The following is a 24,891-nucleotide window of genomic DNA, read 5'->3' as shown; positions in this document are numbered from 1 at the left end:
ACTTAGGGATCTGCCCTCGCAACTCTACAAATCCCAACCCTCAAAGAACGCAGGTACCATCTGATGTATAAGTTTCGACACTTTGTTCTTTTGAGTGATATACACCGTTCCTTTGATAGAATTCTGATAGATTTAGTTACTCTGATAGAATTTTTAAAGATAAGATATAATAAATATTGATTCTCTCTGTGTACCTATTTACGATTTCTTATGATCAGCGGAAGAAATCTGCAACAGCGGTAATGGTCAATCTATGCCTGAATGGTTTCTCCTATGGTGGAAATAAGTTTGTTTCTGATCGTTCTTAGTTTTATCATTTGATATTGACCGTTCCCTTCCCGTAATTTCTTGGAAATGATCTACTCATCAACAGATTCTAAGCCAAGTAATATTAGAAATGAGTTATGGGATTGGGAAGGGAGAGAATGAGATCAATAAAAGAAAAAGACATGGGTTTCCAAAGCTATCTAGACGTTTCAAATATCTATTGCTTATTTGTTCGGAAGCTGTTAAATCAATCTTGCGCCTACTTTGTATGCTGTCGAGCCAAGAAACGCTATTGGTTAGTTGGTCCACCACCCTCTGTAAGACGGCCTAAGTTTAATAAGCTCAAATGGCCGAATTGGTGTTCTTTTCAGACAAATATAAAGATTAGAAAAGAACGGTCAATAACTGTAAAATACTGTCATACTGTACACTCGTCAGTCTAATATCATGACAGAATAATTTAACTGTAACGTTAAGGAGAATTAAGAGATAAAAACAAATGAAGATAGGTTGTTTCCTACCATCTGCATGTGTTGTATCACCCGACAAATGAGGGTATAGAAAATGTTTTATAGCTATCATGGGTAGACACCACAAGGCAAAGAACCGACATTGCTTCGTGCATTTACTGTGGTTTCGAGGTCGTTGGGTATTTTAGGTGGGCAAAAAGTACCTGAAACCCAAGGATCAGATAAAGCCTTAAGCCCAACCCATCTGGGCAAAAGCATTTCCCCTCTTAGCTAGTGTGATTTGTTTGAACCTTTGCAGGAGTAAAGTAGGGGAGCTTGCTTACCTTAAATGCTTTAGGGTTAGTGTAGACTTTCGCGTGGACAGACGAAAATTCATTCTTCCTGATAGTTCGTGAGAATTATCTACTATCTTGTTACTACGCGTCACATGCAACACAAAATTTACGCTATAACAGATGATTTTGCCTGAATTTCGTCCATACCCTAATTTTGCTTCCAGTGCTGGGCCCTATTTGAAGTTGGGCCAAGGACGAAATAAATATTCGTTCCGGTATTTACTTTAATACCCTTCAGTTAAAAGAGGGTAATCATCGCTATAAAACTCATAATAGTGTATGATCAGCTTACAGAATTGCTCTAAGGACCTGAAGATGTTATGATTATGAATTTGGGGCTAGGTTGGGTCAGGACCAAATATACTATGGCCGAATCCGCAAGGTATAAAAAAGAATGGAAGCACGGAATTTGACCTTTTCGATTCTCTTAAACTGGTTTTAATTCCCCCCCCCCTCCCACTCACCCTTAAATAGACAAGCACCAGTCGTAACTTCGTTCAATTAAGCCAGTTTGTTAAGTCAGTCAGCTTATTGTTCAATGCCACAATAATGCTATGATTTATGTCAGTAGAAATGACAAAAACTCATAAAGTACATATATAAAGAACTACAAAATTAACAAAACCAAATTCATTTTTAGGAGGAAGTAGAAGAAGCTCGACGTCGTCAAGAGGAGCTTATCGCTGCCACAACAACACCCAAACACCATCACGTTGAAGAACATGCTGTAAGTTCCCCTTTTTTTATGTACTACAGATATATCGTTCTTTTATTATTATATTACATCTTGTGAGATCTAAAAACTTCACAATTACCTTTTTTTTTGTTGTTGTTGTTTTTTTTTTTCAGCGAAAGAGCTTGCATATAGGAAAAACAATATTTTTTCTTAAATGACCAAGCTTTCTAATGTTGCAATGTGTTTATTCATGAGAAGTTTCCTAAAAATAGGGTTTAGTGCCCTAAAGGAATGAACGAAACTCCTCGAACATAACCTGTCTTTATTTAGAAACAAATATTACTAAGTCTGTTCTAATATAGGATTGCTAAAGATTTTTGACCATCTTTCTGGGTGCCAAACATAAAGAAGGTCGTCCCCGAATGAAGTGGGAGTAGGTCATAAAAGAGGAACTAACGAAAGTTTTAACTTCACGGGAGGGGATAAACAGTGAAGCTTTGAAGAGCTTAGGGAGGGAGGAGGAGCATATGGAGCTGTGTTAGTCTCATGTGACTTTGTACTGCAGTGACCTGCGACTGGTAGTAATAGTAACTGCAGTATTTGCTTAACTCTGCAACTTGTCGCCTACATGCTAAAAGCAGTACTCTGTGTAGATACAAGTTCAAGACATCTTTCTCCCATTTATGCGTCTCTGTTCGTGCTTATGGATATTCGTATCATCGTCTATTAATATTTTTCGATTTCGTCAAGCTTTTTACCTCTTGTGCATGAAACTTCACTCGTTTAACTATCAACTCCCCATTGTCTGGGTAATTTTCAGTTCGGTCCATCTCGTTCGACGTGGTTAATCCCTAGGTCCAAATGGGCACCTGGAGAAATCTGGTTGAAAACTAGGAAGCGTCGGATGCTTTCCCTAACCACGCATTGCTCTCCCAACAGAAGGCAGAGAATCAGGAGATTGGTACCTGCGCTACGCGGACCATTGTTCAGTATGCGAAAAATTTTATAAACTGCTGTAATTGACGGGATGAACGCATTCTTATGCTCAAAAATATCAGAAAATCCTTTATGTGGCCAAGTCTAAACGACATTTGCATGGAAAACTTGGAAAAAGAGAAATAATGCTACCGACAAGCCAGCTACTGAATTACCTCCTCCGCCACGTCCTCCCTCAACTGCTACTCCTCCAGTTGTAAGGATCTTAAGAAATAAATAAGATAGGAGATGTGGTGGGCTACGGGGGTGGCTGTAAATTTTCGCTGAATAATGCCACGTAACGCCCTTTCAGTTATTGCAGCGAGCTATTCCTCTATCTGTTTTTTGAAGCCTTATTCTGAAATATGGTTTAAAAAACTGGCAAGTTCGAATTTGTTTAATTTTGAATAAATGCTATATTGTGCTGCAAGGCATGACCAAAATATTAAATATGATTTAAATACTGAAGTAATGGCTATTCTTTGAGTAGCAAAGATGGATTGTTTTTATAGAGGCTATTTGAAACATACAACTTTTTATAGCCCAGGACTTAGGGAAGCTCCTAACGTTTTTTTTTTTGGGGGGGGGGGGAATCTATGAATCTAAGTGAAAACGAGGGTTGCAAAACTTATTGTGCTTTACCTGACATAGATATGAAAATGGTCTAAGTTAAAATGCATAAATTAAAAAGTCGGTGTGTTGAGCTGAACGAGTTAACAAAAAATCAAGTTGTAATAAGGCAAAATCCGTTTGCGCCCCTCGTTTTTTCTTATATTCAGAGATTCCCGGAATAGAATTAAATAAAAGTTCAAATAGGGATAAAATCCTTTTAATAGACAGTGATGATGATAACAGTGATAGAAATTCACAAAAATACCAGGTATTTCGGTCACATATGCAGTGACCGTCATCAGTAGTAAAATTATCTACGGAATAGAATTATTTTCCATTTTATATTCCATTTTGAAAACGAGCTTTAATCATTTTTTTTTATTATTATTTCATCTTTGTAGTCTTCCAATTTTATTATCATGAAATTATATTTGTTCTTATGCAAACATTTATACAATTAACATTTGTAAATACTCTGCCCTCTCGGTTCTGATGCGATCAATATTTTAAAATCTTGATGCGATGCTTTTGTGTTGTTTTGTTAATTTCAGTTAGTTAAAGCATGCAAAGTTTCAAGATATGTTTTGTGACAACACTGACATCGAAAATGCATATGCCAATTAAATTTGGTAATAATTTAATATTCAGAAGTGGTTGAAAAATAACTCACAAATTCCAGAGAGTTGAGATAAACGAGTTAAAAAAAAACAACGTCGTGAAAAAGATATATCTAGCACCCACCAAATTAATAGAGTTAATTATAAAAACCTAAATAAAGCTAGTAGCTTTTTTCACTTTATATTTTATTGTAGTTCTTTTTACTCGTAACGTTTAAATTATCGCTGCAGTTTCTAGAGAACTTACTACAATGTAACAAATACCCAATAACTAATCGTTTATCAATTAAGAAAAAAGTATTTTGATATTCTTAGAGAAAATATTAAAAAGTGTTATTCTCAGTTGAAATGTGTTGTTTTATAATGTTGCTCTTTACTTTTATTTGAAAGAAAGAAGCTTCTCTTTGTTCAGTTTGAATCCTATTAAACTTAGGTGTCTAGCTTAAGTCCGAATTTTAGTGAATTAAAATCAGACTTATTGGGCTTAAAGCTCATTATTGGTATCATGAGCTGATAGTTTAGGGGAGTATATCAGAAATAAATCAATATGAAACCAGAGGAATATCTGTCAAATAAAAGATGAAAACTTCCACAAAATGCAAGTTAAAAAAAATGTCGTGTACGCTTATAGACAACATAAAGAAGTGACGTCAAGTTAATGAAAACCATAATACATTAGAAAAGCTTAGAAAATACCTTAGAAACACTTAGCTTAGAAGAGAACCCAGGTTTTAAAACACTGGTGCCAATATACACCATAAAATAAAGACGAATCGGTATATATGTATAATCGAATGTACGTCTGTGCGTGTGTCCTGTGTGCATTACTACATTGTTCATCCCATCGCCAAGAAGCTTCAAGAAGTTGTTGAGTACAGTCTTGCAATCTTTTTCTTATTTATAACCTCTCCTCCCCTTAAGTCCTTCTTAAGAATTATCAAACCCTTTATATTAAAAAATATGAAATACTTTTTAGTAAGCAGGAATTTTAGTTTAATCTTTTTTTGGAGGAGAGTGAGGGGTAAATTAATTTTTTTTTTAGTTTTTGATTTGAAAAAGTTTTTGAAAAAGCATTGATTTTTTTTTAGTTGAGTCATTTTTAGTGGAAAAGAGTGGATTTTCACATGACGACAGCTTCTCAGTAATTATGTTACCATAGATTAGTGGGACTTAAAATTTTAGGAGATATTAGTTTCGTGACATATTTTTGTTATTTCTTTTGTATTTTTACTCGTTTTCTAGTAGACCTCTTTTCTTTGTAACCCTTTTGTTTTACGGAAAACTGTTCTTTTTCCACTGGAAAATTGGAATGTTTTGAAATTATATAGGAGATTTAGAAATAAATTATTCAATACGCGGGGAGATTTTGCCGCGGAGGAGAATTTTACAGGAAGAGTTTTCTGGATGGTCGAATTTTTCTTGAATTCTATTTTATTTTATTTTTAGATCGATGTAACGCGCGATGAGTAAGCTAGCAGTCTATATTTGCTTGTTTTGTCAGGTTTTTTTATTTTACAAATGATCTTATACAAATAAAATCAAATACATTGATGCTCCATTAATTTTATCTTGATACTAGCAACTACAATGGCAATATTCCCCCATCCTCTCCAAAAGTAAGGACTTTAATGAATTCAGGCCTACGAATACTGTTTATTAAGTGTTTTGGTTTTATATATTTATTATAGGTTGCTGATGATTCTGATGATAATGAAGAAATGCCTAATGGGGAAATTTCACAAGATCTGGTGCATGAAAATGAGGAGCCTGGAACCCCTATTCAAGACCCGGTCGAGGAAAGAAGAACCATGGCTGAAAAGAATGAAAGACTCAAATCCCAGCTAAAGGTAAGGCTGAAGACGGTAGGAAAATTGAAATACTAAAAACCAGGGTTACAACCACGCTTGGCACTCAATGCAAGAAATTCAGTTTTGACTGGACTGACGCTCAGATTGCTGTTTGTGTACCGCCTGATTGGAATTTTTTGAATACTGGTTTATAGGTTGATGAATGAAGTTCCAATCAAGAGCTCATCAGTCAACAGGAGTTAAAATAGGCTTGAGTAAAAGTTTAATACCTGCCACCGAGTATTTGACCAAAGTCTGGGTAAATTCTTTATTGGCCCAAAATGGACCTCAAGGTCCATGCGTAAGCTACTGGTTCAATTTTAGTTGCCGAACTTTTAGCCTAAGTCGAAAATCATGTTTTCTGGGTTTATCGAACTCTCTATGCTAAGCAATATGCGTATCTACAAATATAAGTAACGAATAAACGTAATTATTGTACACGCAAAGTATCTTATATTCCCTGTGTGGACGATTGCTTGCTGTTATGAACCGTATAGAAAAACAGCTTGTTTGGGGATTTGGCGAGGTATCCTAAATTTAAAAAAAAAATTAAATAAAACATAGAATTATAAAAACAAAAAAAAGACAATGAGAAGCATTGTGCCCAAACTTGGTATTGCGTTTAGATCTCACCCAAATATCCAATAAGTGTATTCACACTTTAGACTCAAAAATAAGATTAGGTCGTAGATGGTTCATCGGCTGCAATTTCAGCTTCTGTTTTGGAATATCGACTCTTTGAAACTAGAAAATAAGGACTTAGCCCTTGTTAGAGTACTTAGCTCTGTATATCCCGGAAGTGTATCGATTCAAGTCCAAGACAATGGAAAACCGATTCTGGTTTACTATTAATTAATACTTTAAGAAGAACCATGAAAAAATTTCTGTGTCTTTGAATATTAACTCGTGAAATAATTTCATCCGATCTCTCAAAAGTAATATCAGTAACGAAAAAGACTTCAGAATTCCTGAAGGTAATTTTTCTTTTTTTTTTAGATGAAATTCTAGCATTTCTTTAGTAGCTTATGTCTTTTTGGCCGTAGAGTTAGATCATTTCCCCCCCTAGATAAACCCCAAAAAATTGAGAAAATGGTTCGAGAGTTTTAAATTAACCGTTCGCATTACTTGACGATATGCCACTTCCTAAGATTTACACGCGGAATAATATTTAATATAACTAATGTTTTTTTTGTTTGATATGTATTTGGTTTGATATTACTGTGTTATATGTAGTGCTTAGAAATCATTTTTTTTTTTTTTTGGCAATTTTGCACGATTAATGGTTCTTTCGTACTTTTCCTTAGATTCTTTCGCACTAGCATTACCTCAGGCTTTATATTATGTAATTTTACGGAGACAATTTTTGTAGACAGTACCAAGTAAACTTGACCTCTACTTACAGTTTTATGTTGCGTAAATATTTTTTTACGTTATTTTACGTTTTACGTTACATCACGTGCAATTTTACGTTACTTTGCGTTGCGTTACTGGTACGTCAAGAAAAAGTCAATATAGCAACAACAGAATACCTGAATGAGCAATTAATAAGTTTTTGACATAATTTTTTAAATTAAAAAAGAAGCCTTTCATGCTTGATAAGAGCTTGAATTTACATCCCCATTTCAATTTTGAATAGTTGGCTTATACTAATTGTAAAGATTTCAGCCGATTATTATGATGGTTTTACGGATTTTCGCGTTAGTCAAGTGTGAAAGAACTTTAAGTGGAACATAACGGCGGAACCTGACATAACTTAACCACTTAGCATACAGTTACGTACGTAGTGTGGAAGCTATTATATTATTAATATTATAATAGGTTGATAGTTGAGGAGGAAGATTATTGTGGAAAGCAGAGTAAGCAAGTGATATGTTTAGTTTTTTTATTATTTGACCTAGTGGAGCTATACCAAAATATGAGTACGAATCACGGGTTGAGGATAGATGGGAAAACCGAAAAACTGCTTTAATGGCACGGTTTTGGGTAAATTTTAGTTTTTCAACGAAGGACCGGTTTGTATTTCTCCAAACTGATCCGCAATAAGAAAAGTAAGGAAAAATAAAGGAATAATAGAGGGTAACTAGGATGTCAGGAGGAAGAAAATAATTCACACGGTTCATCATAGCTACTTGTCTCAAAATTATTGTTGTGATGTAAGAAATATGATTAGAGAAGGACAAGCATGAGTCAATATATACACCAAGAAACTTGGCAACCTCCACTTGTGGGAGGGTGTCGGAGGAGTACTTGAGACCAAGAGCAGGTTGGATTGCGTCTTTGTTGTATGGGGGTTCTGAATAATACTACTTGACTTGTTTTGCTATTAATGGTCATATTATTCGTAAGGCACCACGCCTTGACTCTGTTCAGAAGAACTTGGGCAGAGGTTATTGCCGATGCTAAATTGGTGCCACTGATGAAGAAGTTGCTGTCATCAACAAATACTACAGGATACACTGAAGGGTCCAGGTCCATAACAAGATCATTGATATATAGAAGAAATAAAATCGGGCCTAGAACGGAGCCTTGAGGGACACCCCTCCAAACAGGTAAGGGCTGAGAGGATACTCCACCTAATCTCACACTCTGTACCCTTCCAGATAGATAAGAATCAAACCAAGAGAGGGGAACACCACGAATACCGTAACTATTTAATTTGCTTATTAAAATTCTATGATTGACCGTGCCAAAGGCCTTAGAGAAATCCAAAAATAAGCCCAAAACAGTTTTTTAAGGTCGAGTTGTGAGCGTATGAACTATGTGGCGTCAATTGGAGCATAAAAAGTTGAAAATTTCGGCCGAAAGTCATAGTGGTGAGGAGAAATCAAGTAAACAGAGTGCTGACTCCCAAACAAAAAAGGAGACAGACGTCTGAAGATAATGCTCTTGAGCTCTTTATATCTAACAGGAAGAATTGGAATTGGAAGATAATTACCTATCTCAGTTGGATCACCCTTTTTAAGAACTGGAATAACAAGGGCTGACTTTAGTAAATCAGGGAAAACTCCGTGGGTTAAAGATAGTTTGGCAATGTGCCTGATGGGCTCGTAAACAAAATGAGATATGGTCTTCAGGAGCTTTTTACTTAATCCAAGACAGTCAGGTGTAAACCTAATAGGGAGAGAACCGATGATTTGGAGTACCACATTGCTATCAGTTGGGCAGAACAACATAGATCTAGAAATGAAGCAAGGGAGTCCAGCCTGTACGGAGGAGCGGGAGTCAGTATGAGGAATATTAAAAAATAACTATTAAATGCGTCAGGATCATGTAAAGGGTCAATTAACCTGCCATTTGTGTCTTTAAGGCGAATAGGTATAGACTTTGATTTTCTATTTTTTGAGAGTATATCATTAATGGCAGACGATATCTTTTTCGGGTTTACATCTTATCTATGAATTTTTGCAAAACAACAATCTTTCTTTAGCTAGCTGCTGAGTCTAATGTGCTGGTTTTTATAATTTTTATAATTTGATAGGTCAATATCACTACTGAGTTAGCGAACTTTCTAGCTTAATTTTTATTCACGATATGAGGAGACAATGAGGCTATGTGATATCCAGGGACATATAGGGATAGTTTTCCGGTTAGGTTTACGAATAGGAAAAGTTGAATGGATAATCTCACTTAGTCGTTGCGCAAAACCATTTGTGGCAGAATTTACCTCTTGACAATTTAAAACATCGCACCGCTCAGTGGTACCTAGGCAATCGGTAAAATGGGTCATATTCGCAGAGCTATAATTTCTAGTAGCTGTTGGAATATTAATTCTAGAGCGTAGGGGTAGGGGTTGCGAAGGTAGTGACAAGTAAATAAGAAAATGTTCTGACAGATACAAAAATATTATATTAGACGACACATAATATCCCAGGGAAGTTGATACAAAAATATTATTAATTGATGTTGATCTTACAGGATCAAATCTACTGGGGAAAAAAATTTTGGGTAGAAGACCACTCGCGGTTACCGATTAAAAAAAAGTGTCAGATTCAACATTTTTACCAACATTGAGTAGGTTACAATTAAAGTCCCCAAGAACTATTGCCTTTTTATGGGGTAGATTAATAAAATTAGAGAAATCATCGAAAAGATTACAAAACATGAGGTCGGAAAAGGAGGAGGTTTATAAAACAAGGAGAGTGCATAAGAATTTTGGCCGATAACCATGTTAACCATTATTGAATAAATACACCTGAGATTTATTTGTGTAGAGAAAATAGACTCGCACTCTGATAGCCTGGTAAAATTTACATTCGAACGGATGTAAAGTGAGATACCCCCAGAACACTTTGTCAATCTCCTGGGAATAGGGATTATTTGGTAACCAGGGAGTAAAAAATCACTAGTGTCATCATTATCGGAAAGCCATGTCTCCATTAATCCTATTACGTCAAAGGGGCAGACACCATTGAATGAAATTAAATCTTTAAACTTGAGCCACTTATCCCGGATGCTTCTGATGTTGAAACATAGAACATTAAGGGAATTACTATTGACTAGTTTTGGCTTCACATTGGTAGCAAAATCAAGGATATCAAGGTATTTACAATTAGCATGAGTTAAGGTACCATTGAGGCTGCTTATAGATTTGACGTACTGGCTGCTTTCTATAATGGAATAATTCAAAGCAATGTTATTAAAAACATATAAATTACTTAAAAACGAAAAGTCAAGTAATATATAGCCGGCAGGCATTCTTGTTGGGTATCTTCTCGCTTGGGTTTTGCTTTCGAAATCATCCTCGCCCAACGAGACGTCGTGTGGAGTCGTAAATTTCTGTATTACTGTGTTAGTCGACTTTTTCGTGTTTGTGTTTGTATTTTTTTTTTTCTATATCTTCGGTCTACTAACATTGTTTCAGGTACGGGAGATTATTTATAATTTATGGGGGACTTGGTAACAGTTGGGATCGTAGGAAATGTTGAGTTAGAATGGCATTCCATACCTTCTTTCAAGGATAAAAGTTGGGCCCTATCTGTTTGCCGGATTTCCTCTCCTAGGAGCGTAGTAATGGCCTTTTTTTAAGGATATTTTTCAGTTGAACTGGCTCACTGTCAACCTCGGTAACGCGGGAAACTGCAAGGTATGTGGTTAACCTTTGCCATTCTTGATTATAATGATAAATGTAATCTTGGTAAATATAAATCTTGATAATGATAAACTTGTGGATGCGATAAAACTGGAAGCTGGGAAGAGAAAGGCTGCGATTTGGCGTTAAGTAGAGGAAATTGAGTGGAACATTGGGTAAATGAGAAGCCTTTATCTATTGGGGGTGGGACCTGTTTCCTCTGGTTTTTTGAAACTTCAGTTTGAAACTCACAGAGGTTCGGAGGATCTCGGCTCTCTTGTGATAGGCCGGACAAAGTTGCTTCTCAAGTGCCCTGTGCCCCTTATTATTACAATTTTTACAGTAGGCTTCTTTCTCGGTGCAATTTTCTGTAACGTGGCTAGGTTTACCACATTTTCGACATGATTGGAGTGACTGTTTACAATTATTTTTGCTATAACCATGAGGTATGCAAATTGTGCATTGTAGAGGCTTTGGTTTATAGGACTTATGGTGAAGGGCCATACCATACAAAAAAAACTTCTCTTTGCAACTCGTTTTTGCATACAATGAGCACTGAGCGACTGGGTATAAGATTGCCAGCATTTTTCAAGCTGTGTCTTGTGGATGTTGTTGTTTGGACGGGATGACCCGAAGAATCAATTAGTTCAGCTGTAAATTCCTGTATTGGTATACCGGTGTCAACACCATAAATCACGTATTTATACGACTTTTCCATTTCTTTTGGAGTAGCAAATATTTTGGAACTGTCAACGATTAGTTCCTTGGACCTTGAAAGGACTGAATCCGCAGCCTTGTGAGAGGTAAAATAAAGATCTATCAGACCGTCTTTCAGGAAAACCACTTCAAAAGATGAGTTAGCTAATAGAAATAAAGGCTTTCTAATATCCATTAACTGACCTCTAGTAAAGGGTTGCCCATTGGTTTTCATGATGGTCACAATGTAATAGAATGGCTGATATAAAAAGCTAGGTAGGGATTCAATTGGCGGGGAATCAGCAGGAAGTGATATAATCTCAGGTTGGGGTTCGTCAGGGGGTGATCTAATTGTATCATTTTTTTTCTTTTTTTTTGCCAGGGGTTTCACCAGTACTTTTAGCTTGAAGGATGTTAGGGCTTGTATCCCCTTAAGATGTGTGGTTCGTTTATTCATAGGAGTTGGGGGGGGGGGGGGGGTTCTAGTTAAGTTTCTTTTTGAGGACAGGAAAGGTGAGACATCTGATTCTTTTTCAGGAGGCTGCTATTCGGAACTAAAAATCTCACCTCTGATTTCTTTCACTGTTCAAAACTATAATACAAATCCTATTATCCAATTAACTTGAACCAAGGTCACTAATATCACTTAGGAAAGTCCAGGGACACGCACGGTCAGTAAATGTTCAAGTTACACACGGGGAATTTCGACTAGCAAATACCAAGAGTGAAAAAAACGAATTAGATGTTAACACAGCGGAAGCAAGTTCATAACTCTGACGGTTACTACCCGTTTTTAATTTGTTGTATTTGTTTCGCTTTGCTTTTTATTTATTTTAATTTATTGTATTTCAATGTATTTTTAATCCAACAAAATGCAAAAGAAAATTCCTAATTCGGTTTGGTAGAAATCACCTACCCACAGCTACTGATACTCTCAAAAAACAGGGTGCCAATTTGGTGGGTGGCAGAGCAGGAGAGAAATGCTATATTTAGTACTTTCATTGAAAAGAATAAAAACAGCGAAATTGCCACTACAACTCCCTCCAAAGTTTTAGAAAAATGTTTTAATTTTTTTGTGTCTTCATTAGAAATAAGAAAAAGCTTTGCCACCAACCCCTTTCCCCTCTGTACATTTTCATGAGTTGGTGCCCTGAAGATAAATGCTTATGACTCGGAATAGTTAATCGATAAATTGATGATCAAAAACAGCAATAAGATAGTGTTGGCACAATAGTAGCGTAAAGGCAAGAGGTACATTACCTTGTATCACTTTATTTTCTTTTAGGCTTTGAAACAAGATTTGGCTGTAACAAGAGACGAGAATAAGCAAACCCAGATGGACAAAATTCATCAGGAGAATGTCAAACAAGGTCGTGACAAATATAAGACCCTTAGGGAAATCCGAACTGGCAATACCAAAAGAAGAGTGGACCAATTTGAAAACATGTAAAAGGCGGATTTACAAATAATATAAAGTAGAATGTATAAAACAAAGCAGAGTAACTTTTTTCTTTTCATTTAGTTGTGTTTTCTGTTTCCACTTTTAAAAAATTCAAAACTGCCCACCCCGCCTTCCCTTCCCCAATGTGTGGTAAAGAATGTTGAATGATTTTTTTGCTTGTTTAACATACATTCCTCATTTTCAGCATTCTTATATAAACGTGATTTTAATATGTGAACATGTCGTGCTCTTTATTTTACTTAATTATTTTCATAAATGATGTCTAGGGGACGCCGCGGGAAGGGGGCATCCGGGTTTTGAAGGGATGGTGGGAAGCTTTTGTTATGTTTTCCAAAAATGGGACTATTTCAAGCCATGTATTGTAAATTGTCCCCAACCCCTACTTTAATTCATACGTCAACTAATTAAAACTAAATTAATATCAAAGGTGAACCAAATTTCTAAAGAAAACGAAAGGTTTTTTTCATAATGGTATAATTAATTAGAATAGTGACTAAATTAAACAATAGTGATTCTTATGTTTTTTAATATGGACCACGACATATTTTTATTTTGCCTTATAGGGCAGTCGGTGCCTTTACAAGTACCTATAACTATTGTTGGGGATAATAGCTGAGTATCCCAAACTGTCTAAAGGTACAGCCTTTCTGTTATGTAATTCATATCTTTTATCCAAAAAGATAATATTTTTGGCTGTAGTTAGTTTTTTTTTTGTCTCGTCTTTTTAATATGGTGCTTTCGCCTTCAAAAGCACCATCTTCTGGTGCTTCCTTTGTTTTAGCTTCACTGCTTCATAAAGTGCAAATTCAGTAATATTTGAGATCTATAATATAAGAATAGGTCTTACATATATATTTATTTTCTTCAGTTTTGCACTGCTATTCCTGGCTTACCACTACCGAATAAGAATGGTAAGGTTTTCTTACCGCTATTGTTCGTTCACTGGCTGCATAATTACCTTATCAGAAGTCAGTATTACAAAAAAAAAAAAAAAAAAAAAAATCAATGAACGAGCCATTCGTTCAATGACATTCGATTCTGTTTTCGTCAATCTTTTTTAGTATCAAAAGCTAAAAACATATTTTGCAAGTTTTTTTTATATTGTAATTATATATAATTATATTTTATTCACTTTTCCTGAATTAGAAAACTGTTACTTGTATTTTTATTTGTAATAAAAATAATGCTCCATAATAGCCCAGCAAAACGTCTAATGATCCATAATAATATAGCAAAATCGACTAAAAATTATAGCTGCAAAAAAAAAAGAAGGAAAGGGAAATTTTGCGAGTGAACCAAGAGTTGGATAATTTTGCAGCCAGACCGGGATATTTAGTTGTCTTTATTTGAGGTATCGCAACTTTAATCTGAAGTATTAATGCAAGTTCGAAGTGTACTGGATTATTTTTTGTTTATGCAAGTTGTTTCTTTTGTGAATAAGCATTCTTGAATAAAAACTAGAGTTTAGACTCCTCCTTCTTCTATTTAATTAGACTCCTCCTCCTATTAGACTCTTATTTAATCGATTTCAGTAAGCGATAATGCTCTAGTTTTGTTTCTTCGAAATCGATTAAATGTTGTAGCTATCGACCCTTCAACATTTTGATATGGTTAATCATAAGAAGTATTAAAAAGAGTGATGACACGTCCCTTTAAAAAGGTAAAAAAAAAGATGCTGCTCCAAAATTTATTCTTTTATTTTATTCTTATTTATTCTTTTATTCTTAATTTATTTATTCAAAATTAATATAATCTCTTTTGAGATGCACCATCTGCTTAAGCATTAATTTTTCCCAAAACATAAAAACTAACCCAGCCTTTATTGTTGTTTCATAAAGTGCAGTATTTGCAAGTGAAGGCTACGTTACTTAGGCTATCTACCTTAGTTCTGCCCTAGGAATGACGTATGGACGGATGATAAATAGACTTATCTATCAACAAATGTAATGACATCATTTTTATACAATCCTAAAAAGGGCTTATGCCAGATTTGCCTTCTCACTCACTCGGACTATCTGTCTTGGCTTTTTCTACAATTAGCGTATGGCTTGACGTTCACAAATACTTGATTTTAATTCAAAATCGGTGTCAAAATATAACGAATTTTTTCTACTCCAATAATTCGATTTTATTATCCTAGATGAAAATATTAGCAAAATTAATAAATTTCTAAAGGTCTGCTAGTGTTACAAAAAATAAAAGTTTTTAAAACGCATCAAAAGTTTGTTTATATGTATTTTTTTTATGTTTTTACGTGTCGGACAAAAATTTCAGAGATTTCTGAAATTTCTAGAGGCACATATAGAAAAATGTTACCAATTACTTTTTTTGCAGTAGAAAAAAAAAGCTATAGTTGACTATTTTTAAAATCCTTATGTCAAAAATTTTAAGGGACTGGTTTTTCCTCCACGCCATCCTGAGTGATATGTTAACTTACTTATAACATAACCTATGCTCAGGGCTGTTTTCTATCCCCATTTAAATGGATCATTTTGATGGACTTTGTCTTAAAGAGCACAGGAAAGGCAATGAGAGAACATGGAATCAAATGGGCAAGAAAAATTTTCCTAGACTTAGAATATGTTGATGATTTAAGTATCCTAGACGATAGTGTGAGCAAAATGAATGAACTTTTAGAGGTTTTGCGATGCAAGTTCAGGGTGCTAGAATAGGTTTGAAAATTAATGTTAAGATGATTAAGTCGCTAAGGCTAGGAATAAGTGAAGATGGAAAAGGTGACGTTGGGTAACGAAAAAATTGATCAGGTGTAGAGCTTCACATAACCAGGACCGGATTGAATAGGTGCGGCGGTCCATGGGATTTTTTTTGCGGGGACCTCTATATATATATTACATATTTAAATAAAATAAAGGCTACCTGCATAGTAGTTTACGTATGAAAGGTAGTTGACGTATGTAGTGCAAAATCTCTCTAATATAGGACTATCCCGATTAAAGTCAATGAATTTGATATGAACTTTTACAGGTTCAGTTTTATATATTATAAAGTGTTTTGTGAGGAGGAATTAGCAACAGTACTAAAAGGATTAAAGAATAATAAGGCTCCACGTGCTGATAGGTTGGTAAATGAGTTTCTTAAATATGGTGGCTCGGAGGTCAGAAATAAGTTATTGAAGATTATGAATATGATTTTTGAAAAATGGGAAGTACCTAACGATTTTAGGAAAACCTTAATTAAACCACTGTTTAAGAAAGGTGATAAGAGTGAGCGTGATAATTATCCAGGCATTAGTCTGGTCTCTATAGGTAGTAAATCACTTAGTAATATGATACTTTTTAGACTGAGAGATGCCGTAGACAAAGTTTTAAGAGAAGAGCAGTGCGGCTTTAGAAAAGGTAGAGGATGTGTCGACCAAATTTTCACTCTTAGGATAATAATTGAGAAGTGCCTAAGTTTTCAAACACCTTTGGTCCTCAGTCTAGATTATGAGCAAGCGTTCGTTTCTGTTGATAGAAAAGCTTTAGAAAAGATTTTATCCTTGTATGGTATACCAGACAAATACATTAAAGCAATATGTACGAGAATAATACTGCTGCGGTTAAGGTAGGAAATGAGGTTAGAAGCTGGTTTTGTATTAAATCAGGAGTTAAACAGGGTTTTGTTCTATCCCGCTTTATATGGATTGTTTTGAGGGAATTTGTTTTAAGACGTACAGGAAAGGCAATGGGAGACCATGGAATCAAATGGGGATGAAAAAGTCTCCTGGACTTAGATTATGCTGATGAATTAAGCATCCTCGATGAAAGTGTGAGCAAAATGAGTGAAGTTTTGGAGATTTTTCGAGTTCATGGTGCTAGAATAGGTTTGAAAATTAATGTTAAGAAGACTAAGTCACTAAGGCTAGGAATAAGTGAAGATGAAAAGGTGACGTTGGGAAGTGAAAAGATAGATCAGGGGGACAGCTTCACTTACCTTGGTAGTTTTATTAGTAAAGACGGTGGGAGCAGTGAAGATGTTAAAAATAGCCAAGGCTCAGGGTGTTTTTTCACAGTTAAAAAGAGTCTGGAAGAATAGGAAGATAAGTCTGCAAACCAAGATTAGAATACTAGAAGCTACAGTGATGACAGTGGTCAAATACGGCTCTGAAGCATGGGCGCTCCGAAAAGCGGATGAAGATTTGCTGGATTTTTTACAGAAAAATCGCTTAAGGATTGCTCTGGGTACCCGGCTGACTGACCGTATTTCAAACAATAGGCTATACGAAAAATGTGGTTCAATACCGCTCTCCAGGGCTATAATGAAAAAAAGGTTGAGGTGGTTAGGGCACGTTTTGCGGATGACAGATTGCAGAAGGTTGTTGTTTTCGGCCAACCATCAAGGGCTAAACGGAAAGCAGGTCGTCCCCGTCTGGCGTGATAGGACGTCATTAAGAAAGATTTAAAGGAAATGGGAACTTCGTGGGCGGGTGTAAAAAGGGAGGCTTTGAATAGATTGGGGTGGAGGAGGAGCGTGCGTAGCTGTGTTGGCCTCAGGCGGCTTGGTGCTGCAGTGAATTGTTAGTAGTAGTAGTATATATTATATTATAATAAACATATTAATAAATCTCATGGTAACATGGGGCCCGATTTTATATGCCCGAATTGCCCTTCCAAGAACTTTGAAGTGTTCTTGGCGTGTTTCCATTCAAATTTTAAAGCAAAATCCAAGTGGAGATTGGATTTGAGGCTTTAAGCTTTTTATGAGCAAATTCCTGCTCTTTTTCAATTTTCAATGTTGCCTTTCACTCTTAATTATAAAACTTGTTTTTATTTATTTAGTAATCTGCAAATAAAATTTAAAAGGGGGATAAGTCCATTTATTACACTGAACACAGATACAAAAGTTTGGATATTTCGACCACATGTACAGCGATCGTCATCAGCATTGAAAGACATTTTGCTCCCTTTATTAGAAATTCAACTTACATTTAGGCAATATTAAAGAAGAAAATTTACAACTCAAGACTTTGAATGAATCCAGTTATTGAACTCTCTCAGGCGCTTCCGGTTCATCTAATGAATGAACCGGAAGTTATTATTTTGTTCTGTATAAATATGTTAGTTTTAGTTTTAATGGAGTTTCAAATCTCTTCAAAAATTATGAAGTTTTTTAGGCAGCACCACATGTTTGGCAATGTTGCCACGTTGAACCGTTAAAATAAATGAGCGAAACTAATTATTTAAGTTTCGTAGCGCATTTCTTCCGTAAAAATTCAAACACTAACAACCCGTTAATTCCCAAAAACAACTACACCTTCTTAAGCTATTTGGTGTCATAGGTTTCCAGCGTTTTTATGCTAATTTCTCGCCTCTTTTTTCATCTTAAATCTGGCACCTCTTGCTGCCAAAACTACATATGGAAGTTTGTTTCGCTAAAAATTAAATTCCTGATTTTTCATATATCTTTCAGATATATATGGTTGTGTAAGTTTCCACATTACTGATTCAAAGATGAGATTTCGTTTTCTCTATTCTTGGTATTTTAAGAGATTTGGTAGTCTTCAGTCTCCCCTATGCCTGACAAAGACAAGCTGGAGTTAGCCAATCCCCGCCGTGCATCTTGTGCAAATCTAATGTACATTTTCTGAAGTCTCATTTTGTTCCATTTCCAATAATGTTGCAGAAAAAGCAACGTCTTATATTCTATCAGCAGCTGCTAATCCACTAAACCGGATAAGTGATACCGGTACTAACATAGATACCCAGATACGTATCTATGGGGAGGAGGGATATTTCTTAGACTCGTAAATAGGTCGTGAAAATACAGATAAAAAACTGAGAGCGTTAATTCCGTGGGAGCCTAAAACAAAATCCTTCATCCTTTTGGTAAACTCCTCCCTCCCTCCTCTAAACAAAATTCGTTTGGTAAAATCTCCCTCGCCGATTAAAAATCTTGGATACGGCCCTGCCGGTATTCATTACTAAAATTTTTGCAGGAAACTTCATATTAGACAACACGAAGAACAGTATCTAAAAGAGATCTTTTATTCGTCAATAGAAAATCATTTTTTACAAAGATTATACATAATCGGACAATATAAAAACAAATAAATGGCAACATGTAGCCAAACTGTATCACCTTTGTTCAGCGGACATGGAATGCAAGAATACTAACAATGAACAACTATACACAGACATTTACAGTTTATATAAAATTGTTTTACATACAATATTTGCTACACTCTAGAAAAATATTAAAAGAGAATACAAGCGACTCAATCTCAGTAAAAAGAACCTCTGAAGCATGAAGAAAAACAACAACTAAAATGGCCCAACCTTTGCAAAAGAAAAGAATACTAGAACGAAAGAAATGGTAAGATCCGCCTTTTAAAAGTCAGTTTTAACAATGAGCAATTACTTCCTTCTCAATCAAAACCTAATCACTGAAATATTGGATTTTTGCCCAAAATAGCGTGACTTTTGGAAAATAAAAGAGCTCTAGAATAAAATAAAATGGTAATATTTGTCCTTTAAATTAATTTTAGCAGTAAGTAATTAATTTTCTTCTCAGTCTTTAACTAAATATCAGCTTTTAGCTCAAATTTAGCCGAACTTTTGGAAGAGCAGAGAACGCCAGAATAAAAAAAAAATATTGTAAGATTTGTCTTTTAAAATTCAATTTCAACAATAAGCAATCAATTTTCTTCTCAATCAAAATCTATTCAAGGCTATATCAGCTTTTGGCTCAAATTTAGCCGATGTTTTGGAAGAGAAGAGAACGCCAGAATAAAAAAGTATGGTAAGATTTGTCGTTTGAAATTCAATTTCGACAACAAGCAATCAATTTGCTTCTTAATCAAAACTATTCAAGGCATTATCAGTTTTTGGCTCAAATTTAGCCGATGTTTTGGAAGAGAAGAGAACGCCAGAATAAAAAAGTATGGTAAGATTTGTCGTTTGAAATTCAATTTCGACAACAAGCAATCAATTTGCTTCTTAATCAAAATCTATTCAAGGCTATATCAGCTTTTGGCTCAAATTTAGCCGATGTTTTGGAAGAGAAGAGAACGCCAGAATAAAAAAGTATGGTAAGATTTGTCGTTTGAAATTCAATTTCGACAACAAGCAATCAATTTGCTTCTTAATCAAAACTATTCAAGGCATTATCAGTTTTTGGCTCAAATTTATCCGAACTTTTGGAAGGGAAGAGAACAACAGAATAAAAGAAGTATGGTAAGATTTGTCTTTCAAATACAGTTTTGACAATAAACAATCAATTTTCTTTTTTATTAGCCAACTTTTAGTCCAAAATAGCCCAACTATTAAAAAAAAACATCACTATAATACAAAAGATGGTAATATTTGTCTTTTAAAACTGAATTTTAAAAATAAGTAATTAATCTTCTTCTCGATCAAAATCTATTCAATGAAATATCAACTCAACTTCAGCTTTTGTACTTAAATTTCAATCCCAAATAGCCCATCTTTTGGAAAATAAAAGAACACTAGAATAAAAAAATAAAAAAAATGGCAAAATTTGCCATTTAAAAGTCACTTTTAACAATAGGTAATTAATTTTCTTCTCAACCAAGATATATTCGATGAAATATCGCCTTTATAAAAAAAAAAAAAAACAGAGAATGGGTAGTATCAAATGTAAATAAGAGAATGAAAAAAAAAAGTCTACAGACAATTTTTATAATAATTACTTTTTCAATTCATTAAAAATAATTCAAAATGGATATATTAGGCCACTCAATGAAGCAAATAAAAAATTCATGCACAACCCGTAAAGTAAATTAAATATTGGGTATTAAACAAAACTATAAAATGGAGTAAATTCGGCTGGTTAACTCAGCTAATTTATAAAGAATAATACAAAAAATGAATCTATCAGTTTGTTCAATATTTCTTATTGATAAATTAAGTTAATTTAATAAATTTAAATTCATTAATTAGAAAAAACTAATTAAATTAACGAAATAAATTTATTAACTAAAATACACTACTTTAATTTAAGCAACCAATAAAACAAAATTAAGATTTTTGAAAAGTAATTCGACTCAAAATCGTTTCACTCTGAAAAATGGAAACAAAATCGCGGAACGAAAAAGCTTTAAAACACGAAAAAAATACATTAATATAGACTGGGCAACCCAGCCAACATTTTTATTTCAATTGAATGTAACTAAATAAATAATCAAACCGAGTTACTTGATAGATAAACAAAAATCAGCTGCAAAAATGAGCGCTTCATCCTATTAATCCTATAAAATGGATATATATATATATATAATATATATATATATATATATATATATATATATATATATATATATATATATATATATATATATATATATATACACTCTTAAATATATAAGACTGTTGTACTGGAAAATAGATAGTCAAGGCTTATCAACTTTTCGAAATTATCTGAAAATAAAGGAGTCACACCTTCATTAATTCTTGGACCAGGTGTCGTTAATTTTTCGTCATGAACTTTAACAGAACAAGAACATTTAGTGTTGGAGACAGGTAAAAAAAAAAAAAAAAATTAAACCTATTAAGGTCAAATAAAAGATGTTAACTTAGTAAGAGATTCTACAGTTAAAACCCTTTAAAATTTTGCATTAAACCTGAAATCACTTTTTTTCTCGACAGATTCATAGGCTGGCCTTAGGCAAGAAGCAAATATGCAAAGGGAATAAAGAGGCACTATAAAAATTAAAGGCGCACAATAACTCCATTTCAAAAAATTTAAGATATGACCTTTAGATTTGGGCTAAAGAAAACCTTCAGATCAAAAAAATTTTAGATTTGGGATATGTTTATTCACCAGAATAGAAAATATACAGTAAAAGTTGCTTTAAAAATAAAAATATGTTGCTTTAATAAGTTGATAAGATAAGGGGGGGGGGTATCTTGGGAAAGAGGTTGTGGATCCCTATTTGATATGACGCCAAAAGCAGCAATGGAATGCGTATTCAAAACAGAGCCGTTCCTGGGGTTAGTGGTGCCCGGGGAAAAAATGATTACAGCGCCTCCCTCCTGACTCAAAAATAAGCAAAAAAAAAATGAATCAAAGGAAAAATTTTATAAAAGTGGGCAATCCCCCAGCTGCGGCGCCCCGGGCAGCTGACCCGGTTGCCCTTCCCCAAGGAAAAGGCTCTGATTCTAATGTTTCTTTACACTTTAAAGTGATGTTTGTTTGGTGAAAACGCTCAACAATGGAAGCAGACAAGAGATCATAATACATTAGCCACCTCTACTCAAATATGTTACTTTCATTACAAAAATAGCTGAGAAATTAAAAAGTGAACATTCTTCTGAAAATTCGTTCCTATGAGAAACAAAGCGGGCAAGGATGTGACCTAGTTCCCTCTCTTAGGCTTAGAATACGAACATAATCAGTCTTAACTAATAAACCTGGAATACTAATGTAGCTACATAAGTTGGAAGCGTTAATAAAAGAGACGAAAATTGTCACCGTTTGGAATATTCGCAGTATCAATGTTCACTCTAGGCCTTAAACTATATTGCTTCTTTACCGTTCTGAGCTTTCAACAATTTCAAAGATATCTTACGAATCAATTGTCACTAGGTTATCTCACGCAATTATTTAAACTTGTGTAATGTTCCTCTTTTTCTTATCACTAACTAAAGAAGTGAAAGACCCCTGTAGAGCAGGGGGTTGCTGGGCCGTCACCGGTCTGATAGGTTTAGGCAATGTAGGAGGCGGCATTTTTACACTATTCTGTGAATATTCCACCGATGTGTCATAGTCATTTGGAAGCATTCTACCGTCAGAGTTGCCAGAATGTACTGAATCAGATGGCGGAGAGCTGCCACGTGCGTATGGTGAATATCGCTCACTTTGAGATGGGAATGGCAAAGTAGGAGCATTATGATAATACCCATTATATACTGAGTTATTTGTATCTGGGGTTAGTCCTGGGTAGTATTGTTGAGCATTTGGGTTGTTGTTTCCTTCATAAGACCTGTAATTTTGGTGACCAATGAAAGGACTCTGTCGGCGCTCATGCTCTGCTAGCAACTGACTGGCTGACCAATGCACTGGTGGATTTGAAGCCATATTTTCGGCATAAATCACAGACAAGCTTTTCCCATCATTTTCATCATTACCAGCTCGTAAAAGCTTTTCCGGTTCTTTTAAAGACGGATTAATAATTCCACTTGATACGGATTTACCATAAAGATTGGGGCTTTTATAGGCTGAATCTTTAGTGGTCCTTTTACGTTTGTAGATCACTAAGCAACATGCCAGGATTATGAGAACTAACGCCAAAAAAGCACCCGCGGCAATGCCTGACATTGCCGCAAAACTTAAACCTTGCGCTTGAGCTGCTGGTGCAATTGTAGATGGCATTTCTGTCGAAGTCGTTGTCGTTGGCGGCGCTGGAATATAAACTGATACTAAATTTGACACATCACCGTGCTGCCCATTGGCATCAAAAGCGCAAATGGCAAAATAAAAAACATCATCGTATTTGTCGAAAGAAAATTCGAAGGAAGATGGTGATTCGTATTCTAATGGGCTATCGTAAATCGAAATGGGAATCCCGGATTGAAAATTGCTTCTTAAGTCGGACGAGGAAGTAGAATATCGTATCTCGTAGGAATAAGCTGAAAAAGAAACACAATTTAAGGAAAATAAACTATACTTTTTACCCTTATTAGATTCTTATGTAAATATTCTGGGGGATTTATATTCTAAGAACATCTCTTCTGAAACTGCCTGGAAAAAATTATAGAAGAACAAAGGAAACCATTCCAGAGATTGAGTAAACAAAACCTTAACCTGACCTCCCATTATTGTACAAATTAACAGAAATTTCCGAAATCGATTTATAATTCTAAAACCTGAAACACATAATATTTTAAATACATAATAACGACAAAATGCTCTAAATAATCCTTATATAGAATCATTTTAAAAAACCTGATCGGATCTCGCTTCTGACTCTTTATATTTGGTTTGCCCTAAATATTATTCGCTGATTTGGTATCCTTTACAAAGTTGAGTTTCAGGGGGTTTTGGCTTTTTTTCTAAAAGTCTAAAAAGGACGAGAAAAATAGGTTTCCAACTTTTTCAGATTCCTAAGGCATAGATCAGCACTCCCCTTCTTCGTTTAGGGGAATCAAGTACCAAGGAAATCAAAATTAAAGCAATTTCGCCCCCTGGCCATACCTGAATACCATGATTTTCCAAGATCAGTCTTTTGACTGCCTCAATACTATGAAGATCTTAGGGCAGTACCACATTTTCGTCAGTGTTGCCAGGCTGAACCGTAAAAACAAATAAGCCAAATTAATTAGTTAAATTTGACCAAGCTCTTCGTCCATAACAATTCAAACAATAACTACTCGTTGATTCCCAAAAACAACTATACCCTCTCTATCTGTTTGTGCTTTTAGCTTATTTTTTGCTGGTTTCATACCCGTTCTTTTTTTATTTTGGCAGCCGTTACTGCCAAAAACTACACAGCAAAACATAGATTTTTTTTCATTACGAATTGAATTCCGGATTTTTGACAACTTTTTGAGATATATTAGGGTTGTGCAAATTTCTACTCAACTAGTTCAAACAATCAGGTTTCGCTGTCCGTGGTGCTTTATCTTTACAGGGATAAGAAATGACGAGATATTCCTCTTATTCTTAGGTAATGAGTGATGTTTCCTCACATTATTCCAATCCGAAAAGGCGGTTGACCCCTTTTATTCATATAGTGACCATCTATTGCTTTTTTCCTCTTTTTGCTGAATGGTATTTCTTCGTATTACCACAACTATGAAGTGGTTCAACCCTATTCATTATATGTACCATGAAAAAACGGATTTTTTGGCTGGGGCATTTCCTTCGACCATATACCTGGATTGTGTCAACTATTTAACCCGCAAACTGG

General features: G+C 34.9%; 2 protein-coding genes across 2 annotated transcripts in view; one reads left to right on the top strand and one right to left on the bottom strand.

Moving 5' to 3' along the window:
- LOC148954795 (moesin/ezrin/radixin homolog 1-like) overlaps positions 1-14,492 on the top strand; it is a 91,940-nt gene extending 77,448 nt beyond the window's left edge. Inside the window, exons 6-8 of the mRNA XM_089105158.1 lie at positions 1,713-1,799; positions 5,641-5,799; positions 12,849-14,492. Coding sequence (XP_088961284.1) covers positions 1,713-1,799; positions 5,641-5,799; positions 12,849-13,013 — 411 coding nt within the window. The 3' untranslated portion in view covers positions 13,014-14,492. The remainder of the gene's footprint in view (positions 1-1,712; positions 1,800-5,640; positions 5,800-12,848) is intronic.
- A 4,509-nt stretch (positions 14,493-19,001) lies between these two features.
- Positions 19,002-24,891, bottom strand: part of LOC148954794 (calcium-activated chloride channel regulator 4A-like) — a 112,114-nt gene continuing 106,224 nt past the window's right edge. The window contains exon 13 of the mRNA XM_089098641.1: positions 19,002-23,611. Within this exon, the coding sequence (XP_088954767.1) occupies positions 22,587-23,611 (1,025 nt within the window). The 3' untranslated portion in view covers positions 19,002-22,586. The remainder of the gene's footprint in view (positions 23,612-24,891) is intronic.

Source organism: Artemia sp. Qi Xiang Cuo, chromosome 2 (genome assembly GCF_049724085.1).
Source record: "Artemia sp. Qi Xiang Cuo chromosome 2, ASM4972408v1, whole genome shotgun sequence".
Taxonomy (NCBI): Eukaryota; Metazoa; Arthropoda; class Branchiopoda; order Anostraca; family Artemiidae; genus Artemia; species Artemia sp. Qi Xiang Cuo.
This window is presented reverse-complemented; position numbering and strand designations above follow the sequence as displayed.